This window comes from Mesoplodon bidens, assembly GCF_964165515.1.
Source record: "Mesoplodon bidens genome assembly, chromosome: 12".
In the NCBI taxonomy this organism is placed as follows: Eukaryota; Metazoa; Chordata; class Mammalia; order Artiodactyla; family Ziphiidae; genus Mesoplodon; species Mesoplodon bidens.
Genome location: NC_138168.1, coordinates 50,317,746 through 50,337,091, shown reverse-complemented (window position 1 = coordinate 50,337,091; position 19,346 = coordinate 50,317,746). Strand labels below are relative to the sequence as shown.

The 19,346-nt window shown below is 41.1% G+C and overlaps 2 protein-coding genes across 2 annotated transcripts; one reads left to right on the top strand and one right to left on the bottom strand.

Annotated features, from left to right (window-relative positions):
- Nucleotides 1-1,424: 1,424 nt before the first annotated feature.
- On the bottom strand, nt 1,425-13,643 carry CALHM5 (calcium homeostasis modulator family member 5). The gene is given in 4 exon segments (XM_081250802.1): nt 1,425-1,533; nt 2,065-2,142; nt 12,908-13,423; nt 13,427-13,643. Coding segments are annotated over 4 exon segments (675 nt in total). The 5' UTR covers nt 13,448-13,643; the 3' UTR covers nt 1,425-1,473.
- TRAPPC3L (trafficking protein particle complex subunit 3L) lies at nt 13,603-19,046 on the top strand (the record flags this gene model as incomplete). The annotated part of the gene is made up of 3 exons (XM_081251091.1): nt 13,603-13,689; nt 15,679-15,864; nt 18,927-19,046. The coding sequence occupies 3 exons, from the start codon at nt 13,603-13,605 to the stop codon at nt 19,044-19,046; spliced, it is 393 nt and encodes a 130-aa protein (XP_081107217.1).
- Nucleotides 19,047-19,346: the final 300 nt, after the last annotated feature.

The following is a 19,346-nucleotide window of genomic DNA, read 5'->3' as shown; positions in this document are numbered from 1 at the left end:
AGTTGAAAGTAAATATTTTAGACCATTAGCAAGAGTGGGGCAGACATTTCTTAGAACAGTAAACTCAGAGGGAGGCTTTGGTGGAAGGGAGACAACCAAGTTCTCCTAAGAAAAATGATTTTGTACTACAGTAGATAGTATTAGGTTTTTCTTTTGAATTTCTTATAAAGGAGCCAATCATAAAAGTTCTGGTCCTCTAATCCTATGGGGCTTTTGCTTTTGTTTCTCTTTTTCTAAATCCCTTGCAGTCCTTTCTCTTGGCAGTCTGTGTTTTTTCAGGGAATGTTACCAGCGATGACCTGATTTTTTTATGTGAATAGAAAAACTGCCCAGGTGAAGTGAACTTGAACCAGGCCATTCGAGTCAGAGACATCAGCATATCTTAGGATATTTTTTTTCTCTTAAAAACAAAACAAACAGTTTTGTTCCTTATGTTTCTGTATTTTACTTGCTCTCCTTTCCCCCCCACCCCCGATATTTGGCTCCTTTCATTTTCTAAACAATGTACATTATTAAAAGAAGTACTTTCCCTGAAAATTACCATATTTCACAATTCTGAGTATAAGCCTAAATGGAATGCACCCAGGACCAGGCACAACACGCAGGATTATGTTGACATCATAATTCTGTGCACGAAACAGAGAGGCTTTTTTCTGTGCTTTGAACGTTTTGTTTTGTTTTGTTTTTTTACCAGGATGAAAATTTAAATCTCAATTTTAAAGTTGCCTCCATTCCCACACCACCCTCCCACCCATCACGTAGACACACATAGACAGACACATACCCCTTCCTTTTACACACAACTTACTTAAAGGGATAGACGAAGAAATGCAGGCTGAATGGCATAAAATAGAGGGAGACTTGGAACATTTTTATTGCTAGGCAATGCTTGTCCTTTGTGGAAATCTCTCACTGATGCGGAGGACTGTATTTTGCCGTGATGTATTTTGCTTTTACCGCATCAGGGCTGGGAGCGTGTCATTGCCTCTGCCTAGTGGTCAGCCTCACCAGATGATAACACGTCCTGGCTCAGCCTTCCTTCTTCTGGAACATGTGCTCCCCACACACATACTACTGGAGGCCAACTTCCACTCAGCTCAAATCTATCCACGTCAGGCAACTCAAAGATAACCTGCCAGGAATCCCAACAGTGCAGGGTGGGGAGGAGTAGAAGGGGCAGGGTGGCTGCCACTAATTTCACCTCCGTCAGACAGCCAAGCATTGTGACTCTGTCACAGAGATTCCCCAATCCTAAAATATTTAGGTATCTTGCCACTGTTTTATACTAGAATCATTTGTAAATAGAAGATTGAGTACTTAGCCATGATGGTATGGGCCCCTAACCCCACCCAAAAGATTGAAGTGGGAAACGGAGGTCCTCAGAGTCTATGTTGCATTCAGGAGCCAGACATTCCTTACCTGTGACTCACGCAGGGAGCTGAAGGGTGGGAAGAAGCCAAGTGACAGACTCGGTCACTCATCAGAAGAGTCTGGGCAGCCCTGGAGGGTCAGATTCACAGCGAACAGGGTGGACTGGAGACCAGGTCAGAGGGCAGTTCTTAGCACAGCACAGGCAGAGGTGGGTCCCAGGGTTAAGGCACCTTGTGTGCCTAATTCCCAACCCCCTTCCTAGGATTACTGCTTCCTTTCATCCCTCCACCAAGCAATGGAAGCTAATCAGATTAAGCCTAAATAGAACATCTTTCTTTGCTATTACTTACTATTTTTCAAAGGCTAACTCACAATTTAGTGGTAGAGGTCTATTGAATTACTTTACTTTTTCCAACATATGATATTAAAATAAGTGAGAGCCCTTGGTAAACAGGGATTGAATTCCATAGAAGTCACAGCACGGCACCACACAGCCTTCCAGAGAAGGATGGCCTCACAGTTAGCTGAATGTCAGGCCATTTTCCTTCTTAGTAACATTTTTGAGCAAGGAAGATGGGAGTGGAAAAAATTAAAAGGAAAGAAAAACCCTTTATAGTCATAAAATTCTCAGTATTTAAGAATGGTGAATATTAACAGCAAAAGGAACACACAAAATATTTTGAAAATTCTTACCATTTGGTCCAGAAATATGGCGGACAAGAACTGCCTTATATAAACACCCACGCACTTGCTCTGTTCCCCTTTGTACCCCTGGGAGGGGAGAAAGAAGAAAAGCGTAGGAAGTTTTCATCTGTGGACAAGCTTGTGTGCATAACCACAAGATCTGTGGATTCTGCAGACTGATTAGGTCGAACCCAGAAGACTACATCAATTACTTAAGGCAGATTCCCAATATGAAGGCAAGGCATCTGCAGGAAAATTACGCTTAAACTTTTATTGTGACTACGTTTGTGTAATATTATTTTTCTTTTAGTCACAGAAAAGTATCTCTTAAGGCTCAATTCTCAGTAAATTCTGCAAGTTATCTCCCCTTACTTATGAACGTCCATCTTCCACTCCTGTTTATGATCCAGTCTTAACAAGCAAACTGGCTTTCTCTAGGCATCTTGTCTCCTTAGCACTATTACCAAAGATGTTCCAGAAGGAAGTTTTCAATCTTCCAGATATCTCAGCCCATGAAAATCTAGGCTGTCCTAAGTTTCCACTGGAGACTCTTGTTTTTATTCCTATTGCTTAACTTATTTGGAAGAAACTCATGAGAGACGGACTTATGAAACAAACCTATATGTGTGGATTGAAACTAGCAATCACATGGGGAACGTTTCATTAATGTAACTATTTACAATGAAATTCCTTACTGAGAGATGAACACAGTTGAGGAAACAAAACCCCCAAGGCTCAAGCAACCTTCATCTGAGCCTAAAGATTCAGAAACACATGGGGAAGGCCAGCCACACTCAGAGACACATGGAAGGCCAGCCACGCTCTTGGTCAGCCCTGCTTGGTGTGACTCTTAGTTTGGGTCAGAACTAAGATTTTGTCCTGACTTGCCCTGACCTCTCCGTGAGGCTCCAGGGTAATGGTTATCAATCCTGACTCCCCCATAGAATCTCCTGGAACTTTCCCCCCCAAATCCTGATGCCCAGGCCCTAATTTTGACCAATTAAATCACACTCTCTGGGAATAAGACTCAGGCATCAGAACTTTTTTAATGCTCCCCAGGTGATCTTAATGGGCATCCAGTGCCCTAGAGCAGGGGTTTGCAAACTGCGTTCCTTGGTGCTCTAGGGTGATCACTGCAGAGGCAAGGTGGCTTGTGGTGACTGCTACCCCTCCCGTCCCTCAGTCCAAATTCTTCCAGAGTTACCACTCATTTTGTCTCCTTTAAGTGTTTCAAATAAAATAAAATGTCATTGGAAAAAAAGTGGAAAACATCAGAGAGATGTAATCAAGGATAGTCTCGATTAAAACAAAGCCCACCAGTGGTTGGGATAACTAGCTTATCTCTCGCAGAGGAGGTAGGGAGAGAAGTTTTATCTCCCAGGACCTTCACTCCAAAGAAGATGGATATTGATCAAACACTAGTCTGTAACTCTATATTTGTCTGCATATTTCTTTAACCACTTTACTTCCTATATAGGGTCAGTGAAACTCACTCATAGTTAGCCAACTGTTTAAGGAAGCAAGCGTTTTAAAAGCACTATCCCTCGTGTTTCCTCTCATGGCACAAATACCAACAAAACTCCTGGGAGAATCATCTTGATCTGTGGATATCATCAGCAATTATTATTATTGCAGAAGCACATCCTTTTATGTTAAAATCTAAGAATAAAACGTTGTTACAATGCAACTAGTAATCATTTTATAGGTTATGTATTCTGCCGAAGGATGCATATATTCTGAGGTATTTTCTTTTTTTTTGCTGTACGCAGGCCTCTCACTGCTGTGGCGTCTCCCGTTGCGGAGCACAGGCTCCGGACGCGCAGGCGCAGCAACCATGGCTCACGGGCCCAGCCGCTCCGCGGCATGTAGGATCCTCGCGGACCGGGGCACGAACCCGCGTCCCCTGCATCGGCAGGCAGACTCCCAACCGCTGCACCACCAGGGAGGCCCTCTGAGGTATTTTCTAAAGCAAAATTATTCAATATTCACCTGAGTTGATAATTTTACTTACTTTATCCTATTCCTTGAAATGATATAGAGAATGTGATTAGGTGAGTTGATTAATTCATTTTTCCCAATTTAATCTCACTTTTCATTACAATTTAAAACGTTTAAAGATTTTTCTCTGGCATTGGTGTAGCTGTAGGGTCAGGAAATTTGAAAGTGTGAAGAGAGAGCTGTTCACACAGACAGACAGAAAGATGTGCTCTAAAAGGTATAAAAGTTAAAGTTTGGGGACTATTCTAAATCTTTTATGAACTTTCCCTTGCTGAAAATTCCTTCTTTATCAATTGTCATTTTTACCTAAGGAAATAAAATGGGAAGTTGACCTCATCAATATAGAGAACTAGAAGCATAGTTAGAGCATAACTGTCTCAAATATCTAGAAACCCAAGGTGGAAAAGCTGTGCTGAAAGGGAAAGAGGCCAGGGACCCAGACAGAGGCCAAGAAACTTGGAGATAGGTATCAATTCCCAGGAGTACATCAAGAAGCCAACTGACTGGGAATTCATGTGCTACTGGCCTTAAGATTTAGGACAACAGAGTTGAAAGAAATTCTGATGTATTAATCCAACACTCTAATATTACAAGTGAAAAAACTTGCTTCAAAAGATTAAATAAACACTTGAGAATATACCAACATGAGGCAGCATTTATGTGATGGAGGTTAGGAATCAGACTAATTCAGGTCCAAATTTAAGCTCTATCTTTTACCTGCGGCTTAAACGTAACCTTTTTGAAATTTAACCTTGTGAAATTTTAAATATAAATCTTACGTAAAGTATCCAGCACATAATAGTTTGTTAATAAATTTTAATTCTGCCTTTCCTTTTCGGTGGAATAGCAAAATTTAGAATATGATCTCTCTTACAGCTGGGCAAGTATTCTTTCTGCATAACCCAATTTTAACAAACTACTGAACTTTGAAAATATTATTTGAAGCAACCTAAAAGCAGTTTTCTTCCAGACTCAAATATGACATTTTATGTTTGTAATAAGAATCTTCTGAGCTCCCTGGTGGCGCAGTGGTTAAGAATCCACCTGCCAATGCAGGGGACACGGGTTTGAGCCCTGGTCCAGGAAGATCCCACATGTCGTGGAGCAACTAAGCCCATGAGCCACAACTACTGAGCCTGTGCTCTAGACCCCGCGAGCCACAACTACTGAGCCCGTGAGCCACAACTACTGAAGCCCATGTGCCTAGACTCACAACAAGAGAAGCAACCACAATGAGAAGCCCACGCACCGCAATGAAGGGTAGCCCCCTGCTCACTGCAACTAGAGACGGCCCGCACGCAGCAACGAAGACCCAATGCAGCCAAAAATAAATAAATAAATATAATTTTTTTAAGTTAAAAAAAAAAGAATCTTCCAATCTCCAAAAGGGATTAAACTAAACTAATGCTCTTCACCAAAACCCTACTCCAATAGGTATAAGTACAAAGCCACTGACACTTGCCTTGCCTACAAGTGATCCCAGGCGTCCTTCTGGGGTTACGCTCCATGCTCAAGTCCAGCCTCAGTAGCTCAGCTTGCGCTTCTACCTCTCCTAAAGTCTCATTATGTCCCAGTACACATTTGGGGCTTCATTTAGGTTTAGCCAGAAGCCACTGCTATAAATGATTAGAACTGGAGCCAGATCCTTCCTTGTGTTAGCTCCTCAGGGCAATATAGGTTCCCCTGGGAACTTTGGGCAATGATGGGATTGGTTGAATACATGACAACAATCAAGGCAGCAACCACACAAATGAGAAAAGTCTTCATCCTTGCAGCTGCCATATAAAAGGTACATGTACAGATCCACTGCTCCTTGCTATTCATCTCATAGGTGAGGGGCTGCAAGTATTGACTTTATTCTGGTTGCATGAATGGGCAAAGGAGAAGGAGAGGGTAGGAATGGGTTAAACAAGAATCAAGGCCACAAGATAACTTAGCTTTTTAAAATTATTATTAAATTAATGAGATTCCAATAGGAACATAGCAGTGGCTTAATTCTGAATCTAAAACCATAAGGTTTCTTAAAAATCATATAGAGCAACAAGGAGAATAATGGGAAACTCACAAACTCCATTTTCTTGAAACAAGAGAAAATATTTCTCCGTAACGAAAGAGTATAACTTTTAGCAGGGAAAATTGATCCAAAAGACCTATCTGAAAGCATATTTGGTACTGTTTTTGGACTTTAAAGATGAAGAAAGAATTTTGTGAGAATATAGGTTAAAAACATCATGTTAGTAATAAATTAGGATGGCATCAGATGTTTCCTTAACAGAATTCAGTGACAAAAGACAGTGGAGTGGGCTTCCCTGGTGGCGCAGTGGTTGGGAGTCCGCCTGCCGATGCAGGGGACACGGGTTCGTGCCCCGGTCCGGGAGGATCCCACATGCTGCGGAGCGGCTGGGCCCGTGAGCCATGGCCGCTGAGCCTGTGCATCCGGAGCCTGTGTTCCGCAACGGAGGAGGCCACAACAGTGAGAGGCCCGCGTACCGCAAAAAAAAAAAAAAAAAGACAGTGGAGTAACACTTAAAATATACTCAAGTAGAGAAAGTGTGAACCAGCTAAACTGTCCTTCAAGTATAGAATAGGTCAATAACTTGAATATGTAACAATTCAGGGAATAGGATTCCTGAGAACTTTTTCTGAGAATAATACTGGAGGGTAACCTCCAGGCAAGCAGGAGTTGATTGACAAAACTTCAGCAAAAAGAACTGAGGTGAGCACATAGTTTATTTCATTATACAATTATTATGAAAAATTTCAAACCTACACAAATATAAAGAGAGTATGTAATAAGTCCCAAGTACCTACTATCCAGCTTCAGTAAGTACCAGTATTTTGCCCATCTTGTTTCAACTATCAGCTCCCCCTTTTTTGTGCTGAAATATTTTAACGAAAACTCTAGACATTCTGGTAATTCACATATAAATATTTCAATGTGCACCTCAAACTGGTAAAACATAAACCAATGTGCTATTATCATACACATCAAAATGAACAATTCCTTGAAATTATCTAATACCCATTTAATACCCATTCATATTTCCCTAAATATCTCAAAGATATCCTGTGTCAGTGGTTGTTTGAAACAGGATACAAATGAGGCCCACATGTTGTCTCTGGTCATTACGTCTCTTAAGTCTTTTATTCTCCTTTTTTTAATGCCATTGGTCTACAGAAAGCTGGGTCATACGTCCAATAGCATGTCCTATATTCTATATTTACTTGGTTGCTTCCTCATGGTGTTAATTAACTTGTTTTCTCTTGCCTACATTTCCTATAAACTACGAGTAAGATCTTGATTAGAGTCAGATTTAGTTATTTTAGGAAACAATATTTCACAAATTGTACTGTGTACTTACTCTTGCACTGCATAACATAAGGAGTCACATAATGTGTGGTTGTCCCATTTTTAGGGATGCTAAGACAGAGGAGTGGCTTCAAGTTGCATGCTCCTCACCCATCCCGCCTTCACCTAGTAGTTCAGAATTCATTATTTGTTGTCCAGATCCATTATGTCATTAGGGGTTGCAAAATATTTATTTTCTAATTCTGAAAAGCTCTACAAAGAATAAGATAATTTAAAAATCAGTAAGGTACAGTGGTATAAAACTAATATGCATAAAGTAATAGCTTTTTCATGTACTCAGATAACCATCACTTAGAAAATATCACGGGAAAAAGAAACCTTTATACTAGCAGCAAAGAAGTTACCTACAAATGCACAGAGCTTGCAAAACTTATGTGAGGAAAACTTTAAAATATTGTTAAGGGATGAAAGGTCACCTTGAATAAATAGAAAATACATGGAAAGTTACCCCATGTTCTCAGGTTGATAACAGCATAAAGTCTAATTCAGTAGGTCTGGGGTGGGGCCCAAGATTCTGCATTTCTTCTAGGCTTCCTTCCCTGGCGTGGCCTGCTTTGTGCTTTAGAGCAGTGGTCCCCAACCTTTTCGGCACCAGGGACCGGTTTTGTGGAAGATAATTTTTCCACAGACTGGGGTTTGAGGGGGATGTTTCAGGCGGTGATGTGAGTGATGGAGAGCGATGGGGAGTGGCAGGTGAAGATTTGCTCGCTTGCCCGCTGCTCACCTCCTGCTATGCGGCCTGGTTCCTAACAAGCCACGGACCGGTAGTTGGGGACCCCTGCTTTAGAGCAGTTGTTCTCAAGATGTGATCCCTAGACCAGCAGCAGCCGCACCTGAAAACTTGTTAGAAATGCAAATTCTCATCCCAAACCTACCAAATCAGACACTTGGGCTCAGCAGTCTACATTTTAACAAGCCCTCCAGATGATTTTGGCATGCGTTAAAGTTTGAGAACCACCACTCCAGCACTTCTAAAATTTAAGTTGCATAGGAATCACCTAAGATCTCGTTTAACAGCAGACTTGATTCAACAGGTCTAGGATGGGGTCTGATTCTGCATTTCTAACAGCTCCCTCATTTACTGATGCTGTGGTTTGAAGGCAACATTTTGAGGAGCAAGACTAGAAGACCAATCTGTTTCTAGCTTACTCAAGTCCAACCTATCCTGTACCTTCTACTGCCATTTTCTTCTAGGTATTAATGATAATAGTATGTTTCTCCTCTCAGTTATTTATTTTAAACTGAATTAACTCACATCAGTGTGTTCCTCTCAAACCAAATTTAGCCAAAAATCAATAAAAATGAATTTCAGGCTTTGGTGGAGCTAGTTTGGAGAGGTACCTATTCAACATCTATCAAATCATTCCATAGAGGATATACTGCTTCCTGAAATCAAGAGGAAAAAATTATTAAGGAAACACCTATGCATAGGGAGAATTTTTGTATAAATCTATGCATAAATTCAATTTGCCTCTAATTTCTCTCCTTTAATAAATTCTGATTTTCACATATTAGTGTTCAGGCTATCTTACTTCGTAGTGCCCCCAAATCTGATGGCTTAAAACAACAAATATTTTTTTAAGCTCATGATTTTCTGGATCAGGGATTTGGACAGGACATAGTGGGGACCCCTTTGTAATGTCTGCAGCCTCAGATGGTATGGCTCGAAAGTCTGATGGCTGGAATGACTTCACTCAGACCATAGACCTGGGACCTTTTTTCTGGCTGTCGGTTGGGTCCCCTGGTTCTTCTCCATGTCTTGTCTGCTGAGGCTGAAATGTCCAAAATGACTTCTTCACTCAGATGCCTGGTACTTTACCTAACCTATCAATAGAATGACTCAAAAAGCTGGAGTTAGCCAACTAACTCTTTTTAATCTCTCTCTCTTTCTCTCCATTTGTCTAACTTGGCTTTCTTCAGAGCTTGGCGCTCTCAGGGTAATTGGAATTCTTACATGGTGGCTGGCTTTTACCAGGCTGAGCATTGCCAGAGACCAAGGCATAAGCTGCAACAATTTGGCAATCTGGATTCACTTCTGCTACATTCTATTGGTTCATTAAGGTCAGAATCAAGAAGAGAAAGAGACTCCATCTCTCAATTGGAGCCACTGAGCTAAGTTTAATTTCCCATGGTTAGGTTTTATTACAGTGGAACTCAGATGCACCAAAGTTGCACGGGAGAAGATCTGGCTAGAATCAAAGTAAATGCAAAAAAAAAAATACTAGCTATAAAAAGTTCTTAGAAAGTTCCAGCTCATAGAGCCCATAGTTAGCATCTCTTCCTAACTCTGCTTTCAGTGACATCACCTTGGTAACTTGAAATTACATCATAGAAATTGGCAAACACTTCAAATCAGGGTGGTTTTTTTTGAGAGCCAGTTGTGAAACATTTATCACATACCATGTTTAAAACCCAAACAATATTTCAAATATTGCAACATCACAGCCCCCACCTCCCACTCTCCCACCTACACACACACACACACACACACACACAACCTGACTCTGCACCTCCAAGTTCCCAAGGATATGTTGTTTCAGGTCTTATCCTATAGGATCCTTTCCCCAATTTGGGATAACGTTCCATGGTAATAAGGAGTTCATCCCCAGGATTCTCCAACTAGGAGGCAAGGACTCTCTGTGGTATAAGATGTGAGCCACAGCATAGAACATGGTGCCTCTCCCTTAAATATCAATCCCACTCAGAGATTTAAAGGGAATTAAATATCTGTATAGTTAAACTAATGTGGATATATTACATAATAGAATGCAAAATTTGCATTCTGTAAGTGCCCACAAAAGTGTTTTTACTTTCTTATAAAGTCACAGGAAATAAATGAACTTCAAGGTTGAAAAAAAGTTTTAACATGTAATATTAATATATGTCTATATCAATAGTCATAAATATATATATATGTATATGTGTGCTTGTGTGTATGTGTACATGTGTATTTTTTAACGTAGTAATGGTTTCATGAAGGCAAAAGTACCTAGAGCCCACAAAAGTCATAATACAGCCCTGACCGTAGGGGTCTACTTTCAGTGCATAGTGGAAACGTGAAAAGCTCTGAATTTTAGGCATCATATTCTTTTAATGTGTTATTTTGAGAACCGGTGTCTTCAGATTCCAAGGAAATGAATTTCAAATGATAGAATTTCACACATCCTTGAAAGGCAGTAGGATAGATTTACTGAGTGAGGATTTCCACCAACTACACTGCAGATCCCACTGTACAGAAGTCTGCTAAGAGTACCACACTCACTCACTCACAAGTCACAAATGAAGCACAGCTCCCATCGTGTGAAAGTCCTCACGTTTACTTTAGTCACTTGTGCTTAGCTCCCTCAGATCTTCCTCTTTTCTTTAACCTCTACCTTTCTTTTTCCACACAGCTTCTCCTGTAGGCCAGTAGGCCATCTCACCTCAGTATCTGAACCAATTCTGCTGTGTCATCATCTGTTTGATCAGCTTCAGACTCCCCCTCCCCCCATTGCATGACCTTACCTTTGACTCGCTCTCACCTGAGTGCTGAGCACTGAGCACTGAGCCCTCTGTTCTTCCCTAATTCATGGTACCCAGGGTCTACCTAGACATGGTGGATGCTCCCGCCCCAGCCCTCAAGAGTGTCCCATTCTACACGAGTCTTCTCCCTGAAACCCTGGCGTATTTCTCGTCAGTTTAGAACACTTACTCCATGCCAGCAGCTTTAAATCCATTTACGTCCAGCATCCACTATACCTTCCAGCACCCCTCCAAGGTAGGAGGAAACTCTGAGGAAACTGGGACCCTGAGGGGTCAAACCAGTAGCTCTGGGCCACATAGCTGGTAAGTGGTGGAATCAGTATTCAAACCCACGGAGAGCAAACTCCAAGACAGAGATCTTGCCACTGCTCTACCCTACCTTCCTGAGGAATAGCAAGCCACCCAGCTGGATTCCATTTCTCTGCTCCACCCACAGACGCGGCACCTTTTGCCCCCAGCCGCACACCCAGCTGTTGGTCTGGACTCTTTGTCGCTCCTTCCTGTGGGAAGTACTGTAGTCGGCACCTGCCGTGACACAGCTCCCTTTGTCCACATCTCTTATGTCTCTTCTCCTAGGAATCAGCCCCAGGCCCTTCTCATTCCTCTGAAAAGTAAACAGGTCAGCATGCCCAGGCTAAGCTATTGGGAGGATGTGCATGATTTCCTTATGTTTCCATTTAGAGAAGAAAAGTTCACACAGTGACAAGTGTTTGGATCTACCTGAATGGAGCCTGGTGCCCGAGGACACAAATCATACGTCACTCATTTTTTCATAACACTTGTAATTAATACCTTCCTTCAACCAAAGAAGGAAGACGTTTGGGAGCCTGGCATGTTTTTATCTGAGATGCGCTTTATGCATGAAACAAAAGATTTTGTTTGGGGAGCATTTTTAGGCTTAGCAGCTTATGAAGAGAGTACGACTGTATTGCCAACCAGTTTTGGAAAGCATGATTTTAGAAAAAGATTTTGCCTTGATGTGTTGTTGAAAAGGCGAGTCTAGGCTGAAAGAAAGTAAAATTACACTATTTCCAGCACATTTATTCTTAAACAAATAGCATTCCTGACAAACTGTGGATCTATTTATCTACTCTTATTGCTTGTTTTGATTTGGGGAACATCATTCCTTCTCCACACAAGTAGGAATTCAGTCTTTTCCTGAGGCCAGGGCCAGGCTCACATCTGGATTTGTGCTCACGTACCTGGAAGGATGACAAGCTACTTCCTTGTGTCAATTAGGTAAAGCTACAATTTCCTGCTGTTAAATAAAACAGTGCCCCAAATCTTGAGCTTCTAAAATAATGTAAGAACTTTTTTTAGCTGTAGAGCACAGAGCACAGGACGAAACCTCCCTGGAGAATATGGTCCCGTTTCACTGAAGGCTATTTAGAGACTGCCAACACCCACTTTATACAGGAAGTCCTTCTCCATCTTGACAATATTTATACATAGAGATAGCAGTGGCCAGAAATCATGCAAGGGAATCTCTACACTAATTATATTATGTGTGGCTTTGAAAAGTGTTATCTCATTTCGTTCAGCAATATTTTAATCGATGTGTGTGTTTTTCTGAGAAACCAGTTTGAAAATAATTAATAGAAGGCAGTAACTTCTAATTACTCTGCCATTAGCACTCTATTATGAGTTAGTGTCATGCATTATTTACAAAATCAACCCAGAGAGGTTGTCTTAAAGTACATAAGTATTTACGTATGTATAACTCAGAGGAGATTTCTTTTCAGAAATGGAAAAGACAAACCAATCAGCAATTTTACTAGCCAAGCAACCACTAAAAAGCTTTTCCCCCGATTGTCTTAATGCTGCCCCGTGTTCCAATTTCCATTTAGTTTCAAAATGTTTTAGGAGGATTCAGACTCAGCCCTGGCTCAACAGAGTACAGAGGGAACACTTCAAGCTCACTCTGGGGAAAAAAAGAAAAAAGTCATGTTTGTCTTTTCTTACCTGAGGCTGGGCTTGCAGGGACAGTTTCAGTTCTTCGTTGTCCGTAGGGATCATGCTGATTTTGCCGCGAGGTACTTTGTGAAGTTCGTCCCAGCACTCTTTGGGCTTGCCCTTGCAAATCAGCCCCAGGAGTCTTGAACTTTTGGTCCCACTCATGGCACATTCATAAAATGTCCCATTGAGCAAAGCCACAGAAAGCCACATCACTGGAGCCACCAATGAACTCAGAGTGATCTGACCGGGGACATAGAAGCAGCGGCAGCTGTGGCCCCTGGGGAAGATTTTCCTGGGATTCACACAGCAGCCTGTGAAGGGTCTCCATGACCTGCTGTTCAGAAAGAATCCCAGGATCAGTAACACCCAGGCAGGAGCAAAAAGGAAAACCAATCCGTACACAACATTTTCAGTGCTGCAGGGACACTTAAAAGCTACGAGTGAAAAGAGACGCTCACCTCCCACAGTCAGCAGAGCCAAAAAGCTGTAGCCAATAACAGTTTTCTGGTTGAGGATGAATTTTTAAATCCCCTGAAAAGCATCCATGTTGGAGATACACAAAGGGAAAACGCTTCGCTCTTATTTATTGGCAGAGCAGCTGTGGCAGTGGCCGAGGGTGGAGCTCTTTCTCCGTTAGAAGCAACAGTCCTCCTTCTCAGACTGAATTCAGCCAGATAAGGAAACAATGTCATTCCCTAGGAATGAATATTTCCCAACAGTGTTCAGATAATGCCTCCTACTGGTGGATATTAGGCCATGAAACTAGAGCCAAAACACTGAGAATTAGAGTAAATTCAAAGTGAACAGCCTCCATTTTTATGTTATTTCCATGTGGCTTGGATTGAGAATCAGAAAGAAATTGCGACTCTACAGATAATAATAGTCTAGGAATTTTCCAACCAGAGGAATCAACATTAGCAGAAATAGGGTTTCAGCCAATTGATTGGGAGCCATTGAATCAAGCCTCCTAGCCTAGAGTTTCATGATGGTATTTTTCTCCTGTTGCTTAAGACTTTTGCACTTTGACTTAAGATCTGGAAGATTCATTTTACATCCTCTTTAACTGACTAGTGACTTAAACCAAATGTTAGGAGTTGGGCTATTTGAAATTTATACGGAAAAGTTCAGGGAGAGTTTGAGTTTTGAATGAAAGACAAAGTGAGAAGGGTCCTAATCATTTCTTTCCTAGACTTTCATAGTAACCTCTTGATTGGTATCTCTGCCTTTGAGCTCATGCCCACCCCCATTCTCAACCCTAAATCCATCCTCTATGCTGACATAAAGGAGATCCCTCGAAAACAGAAAACCAGTTCCTCCCTAGCTTACTCACACCTTTGGGGCTCCCTGTTACCCACAAATTGATAGATGCCAACTTCCCCTGAACCTCATCATGGTATTTCATGCCCTTGACATGTTCCTTCTATCTGGAATATCCGCCCCCTCCCCCAACAAACACACACCTGACCTTGTCCACCTGGCAAACTTTCACTCAATATTCATAAACAGGGTAGAAGCTTCTTATTCTGTGAATATTTCAAGGGTTGCTACCAAATATATAACATTGTACTTGCAGAGCTTATCATAGTATTGCAGTTATTTTTAAAATATCTATAGCTCCTCTTTAACTGTGAGCTCTTATAAAACAGGAACTACATCTTATTACATTTTGTATTCTGGGCATCAATATGATGTCAAACACAGAATGGATGTTTACTCAATAATTCGTTTTTCAAATAGTTATCGAACTCCACACTCCACTCCACAGTGTGCCAGGCACTGTGCTAGACAGACAGTGCTCAATGAGTACTATTGAATGAATGAATGAATGAATGGTGAAACTTTTAGTACTTCTAATTATAAATAACTTAAGGAAATTGTCTCCATATCTGTCCTACACTGCTTTTAATTTTAAAATTAAAGTAATTAAGGCATTTGAAAGACAACAACAACAAAGTCAAGCTGACAAATTTCCATTAATGAACTTCAGATTCCAGACCTGTATATTTTGTGACAAGGAAGTCCCTTGGACTAGAAGCCATGGAACTAAGTTATAATGTAACCTTAGCCATGTCATTTTACTTCTCTGAGTCCCAGTTTACTCATCTGAGAAACTGGAGGTATGCCAGAAATAGTCTCCAAGGCTTCCTCTATCTCTACATTGTAGAATTCTTTCAGCTCTTTAAAACAGCAGACCTTTTTGAGAAGCTGCTTTATGACTCACTTATGTGCCTCCCACCACTAACCCTTGTTCCTTCTCAGAGACTAGTCATCCTTGGTGTTACGGCTCCCTCCACTTCCCAAAACACACCCTTGGGTTTAATCTTCCCATGGCACCCTCTGCCCTCTGCTCTGTCGCCTTCCTGTTGTGGCAGGTGTGTCTTGGGTCCCTTCTAATTCAGGATCTTATCCTTTACTAGGCTCATGTGACAAACATTATGCTAGTATGCTGATGATTAGTAATATTTTAATTTCTTACCCTCCTAAAGGATATTCACTTTTGAAAAAGATTTTTTCAAAAATGATGCCTTAACTCTAAGTTTCATAAACCATATTGTTTCCACAGAAAACTTGTCCTTTAGGATACTCTATGAAAATAAAAGGGTTGAAGACTTGCACAAGTCAGAGGGTCAGTAAATTTCAAAGCTGAGTGTGAACCCAGGCTTTCTGACTACAAACTCCACGAGCTTAACCATTGTGCCTGGAAAAAGGTATTTGGGTGCCTTACTAACAGTTCTTTGTTCTAGACCAAGTTTTGTAAATTTTTTCCTGTTTACTAGGTTGCTTTCAAGATGTACTTGGGAATTACACCAAGTGTGACCTGTAACAATTCAAGCAGAAATGAATTTTCCCTGATTCTAGACAAGAATCCTCTGGTGCAGTTTGTGGAAGAGCTCACTGCTGGGCGATCTTCTCTGTGCTACTGCAGTTTACTCTGTGGGATTATCAGAGGGGCCCTGGAAATGGTAAGGCACAGACTCTACTTTGCCAGGTATATTCATTACCTAGTGCTGTGTAACTACCCCCAAATGTAGCCTCTTAAAACAACAAATATTTATTATCTCACACAGTTTCTGAGGATCAGAAATCTGGTAGCAGCTTTGCTAGGTGGCTGTGATTCAAAGCCTTTCACAGCTTAATGCACATGCAATCAAGCGGTTGGTCAGGGCTGCAGTCTCTGAAGGCTTGACTAAGGCTGGGAATCTACTTCCAAGCTCACTCACATGGCTTCAGTGCCTTTCTCGCAGTCGGTTAGAGGCTTCATGAAATTCTTTGTCACATAGGTCTCTTTGTAGATCTAATCACAACAGGTGCTGTCAACTCTGGGACAACGTTGGAGGGGACTACTTGAATGATAGGAGGCGGGGTCATTGTGAGCCTTTTTTTTTTTTTTTGCGGTACGCGGGCCTCTCACTGTTGTGGCCTCTCCCGTTGCGGAGCACAGGCTCCGGACGCGCAGGCTCAGCGGCCATGGCTCACGGGCCCAGCCGCTCTGCGGCATGTGGGATCTTCCCGGACCGGGGCATGAACCCGTGTCCCCTGCATCGGCAGGCGGACTCTCAACCACTGTGCCACCAGGGAAGCCCCATTGTGGGCCATTTTGGAGGCTGGCTTCCACACCTGAATTATTCATTGATTTAACTAAGACAGTGATCAGCATCTGTTAAGAGGCACGGAGCATACACAGATGAACAAAACACAGTTATTGCCCTTCAAGAATCTTCTGTCCAGTAGAGAAGTCAAATGACTTAGGGCCATGGGAGGACCTGGGGTGGGGTGGGGAGGAGTGGGGTGGGAGGTGGGCAGGGAAACTTTCCTAGGGAAACTCTGAACTGACATCTGAAAGATAAAAAGCAGTTAGGTGACAGTCTTGGGGTAAGAGGAAAATAATATTCCAGGTAAAAGGAGGACCTTGCCCAAAGGCACAAAAATAATATTTTGTTCAAGGGACAAGGAATTTGAATTAGTTCAGTGTGATTCACATGTAGATTGGGGAAAAAAATCAGGTCCAAAATAGAACAAAGAAGTCTCTAGCTTTCATGGGTAACAGCTGATTATATGTGCTGAATGACAAATATGTATCAGACTTCATGTGGTCCCAAATATCCAAATAATTTCAATGTAGTCTTTTTGTTATTTTAACTGATTTTCAGTTAAATTATGACAAAGACAAAAAAGATCTTATGGGGAGAAAATTAGAGTGAATTTAGCTTCCATATTCCAAAGTGCACTGTACATCCTTCTGTTGGATGGTGAGCATCACAAAAGCATGGTTTTTGCACTCTACAGGAGCAGATAATTTGATACACCAAAGTCTACAGTTTAACAAATGCAGGCTGGTTGGCCAGGGAATTCTTAGTGAGAGAGGGGAGTTAGGTAAGACTCAATAAATATTAATTAACTGCCTACTAGACCCAGGCTTTTTCACTTATTATTTGCTTTTACTAGGTATTTTTTAACACTTTTATTGGAGTATAATTGCTTTACATTGTTGTGTTAGTTGCTGCTGTATAATCAGCTATACATATACATATATCCTCATATCCCCTCCCTGTTGCATCTCCCTCCCACTCTCCTTATCCCACCCCTCTAGGTGGTCACAAAGCATGGAGCTGATCTCTCTGTGCTATGTGGCTGCTTCCCACTAGCTATCTATTTTACGTTTGGTAGTGTATATATGTCCATGCCACTCTCTCACTTTGTCCCAGCTTACCCTCCCCCCTCCCCATGTCCTCAAGTCCATTCTCTACCTCTGCGTCTTTGTTCCTCTCCTGCCCCTAGGTTCTTTGGAACCTTTTTTTTTTTTTTAGATTCCATATATATATGTTAGCATACTGTATTTGTTTTTCTCTTTCTGACTTACTTCACTCTGTATGACAGACTCTAGGTCTACCACCTCACTACAAATAACTCGAATTTAGTTTCTTTTTATGGCTGAGTAATATTCCATTTTATATATGTGTCACATCTTCTTTATCCATTCGTCTTTCGATGGACACTTAGATTGCTTCCATGACCTGGCTATTGTAAATAGAGCTGCAATGAACATTGTGGTACATGTCTCTTTTTGAATTATGGTTTTCTCAGGGTGTATGCCCAGTAGTGGGATTGCTGGGTCATATGGTAGTTCATATGTACAGTGCACTTTGAAATATGGAAGCTAAATTCACTCTCATTTTTTCCCCATAAGACCTTTTTTGTCTTTGTCACAATTTAACTACTAGATATTTTTTACTAGGTACTTTTGCTTATATCTTATTTATCCCAATGACTTAAAATAGCTGAACAGGTACTCTATTGAGGGTAGGTCAGCAATATGCTGCTCTTATGTGAGTATATTTTAATGAATAGAGAAGCAGGCCCTAGGGTTTGCTTCAGTGTCTGGGAAATGAGAAATGCTTTATTGTGGAAAAGAAGGCCTGGGTATCAAATATTCATGTCTATAATTTCGATTTTTAATTTTATACTTATAATTTATTTAGTTGGTGTTTTTTCACAGCTCTCAAAGCCATAAGTAATTGCTAAATGTTGTTAGGACAAGTGATTATGTTATTGAGCTAATGACAGAGTGATTTATAGCAAGTCAATTGGAGAAAAATCATTTTAAGAAGCCATTTATCCTTGGAAGTTCTGCTTGGCAAGGCACACTGAGTCAAGGCTATCTTTGAGTTGGGAATTTGTGTTCTTCCTGAGATGGAGCCTTAGTTTAGATCTGCATTGTGAGCAAAAAGGGGCCCACATCCTGGGCTTGCCCCAGAATCGACCAAGTTGAGCCTGTCCTGGACCACCCCTCTCTTTGCAGACTCACACAGAGAGCTGACCACAGCCAGATCATCAATGGAGGACACCCAGTAAAGGGCCCTTCATCCACAGAAAAAGCTCTTTTTAAAATCATTTTGAAAAGAAAGTCAGCTCTTTATGGGGTAAATCAAACTGAAAATAAAGACAGAAAAAATTAGAGGTTGTTTTTTTTTAAAACCTGAATGACTCAGACCTGTTTATATTTTTTTCTTTTTGTCTTTCCTAGGTTCATTTGGCTGCTGATGTTACATTCTTGCAAGACAGACTAAAAGGTGGCAGTGTGACAGAAATAGGAATAATATTTCTGAAAAAGCTGGATGAGGAAAAATACAGATGGAAAAAATGAAGACTAGCATGCAAAATGCCACAGGCTGGCTGGTTGAGCAGTTAATATTAGCTAAACATATATAGCCATAGAAGTTTTGAATTGTTTAATAGCATGGGATTTAAAAGACTTATAAATCAGCCAGAAATTTGAAATGCAGGGCACTAAGATTTAAAGCTGTTTTTTTTTTTTGCTTGTAAATCACACATTTTCAATCTCGAGTCTGCAAGATTTCATATACAAATAACTCCTTGTAAAACAGTAAGCATGAACTCTACATATTACATAATCCATCCTAAGAGAGTTTGTTTTTTTCATTTT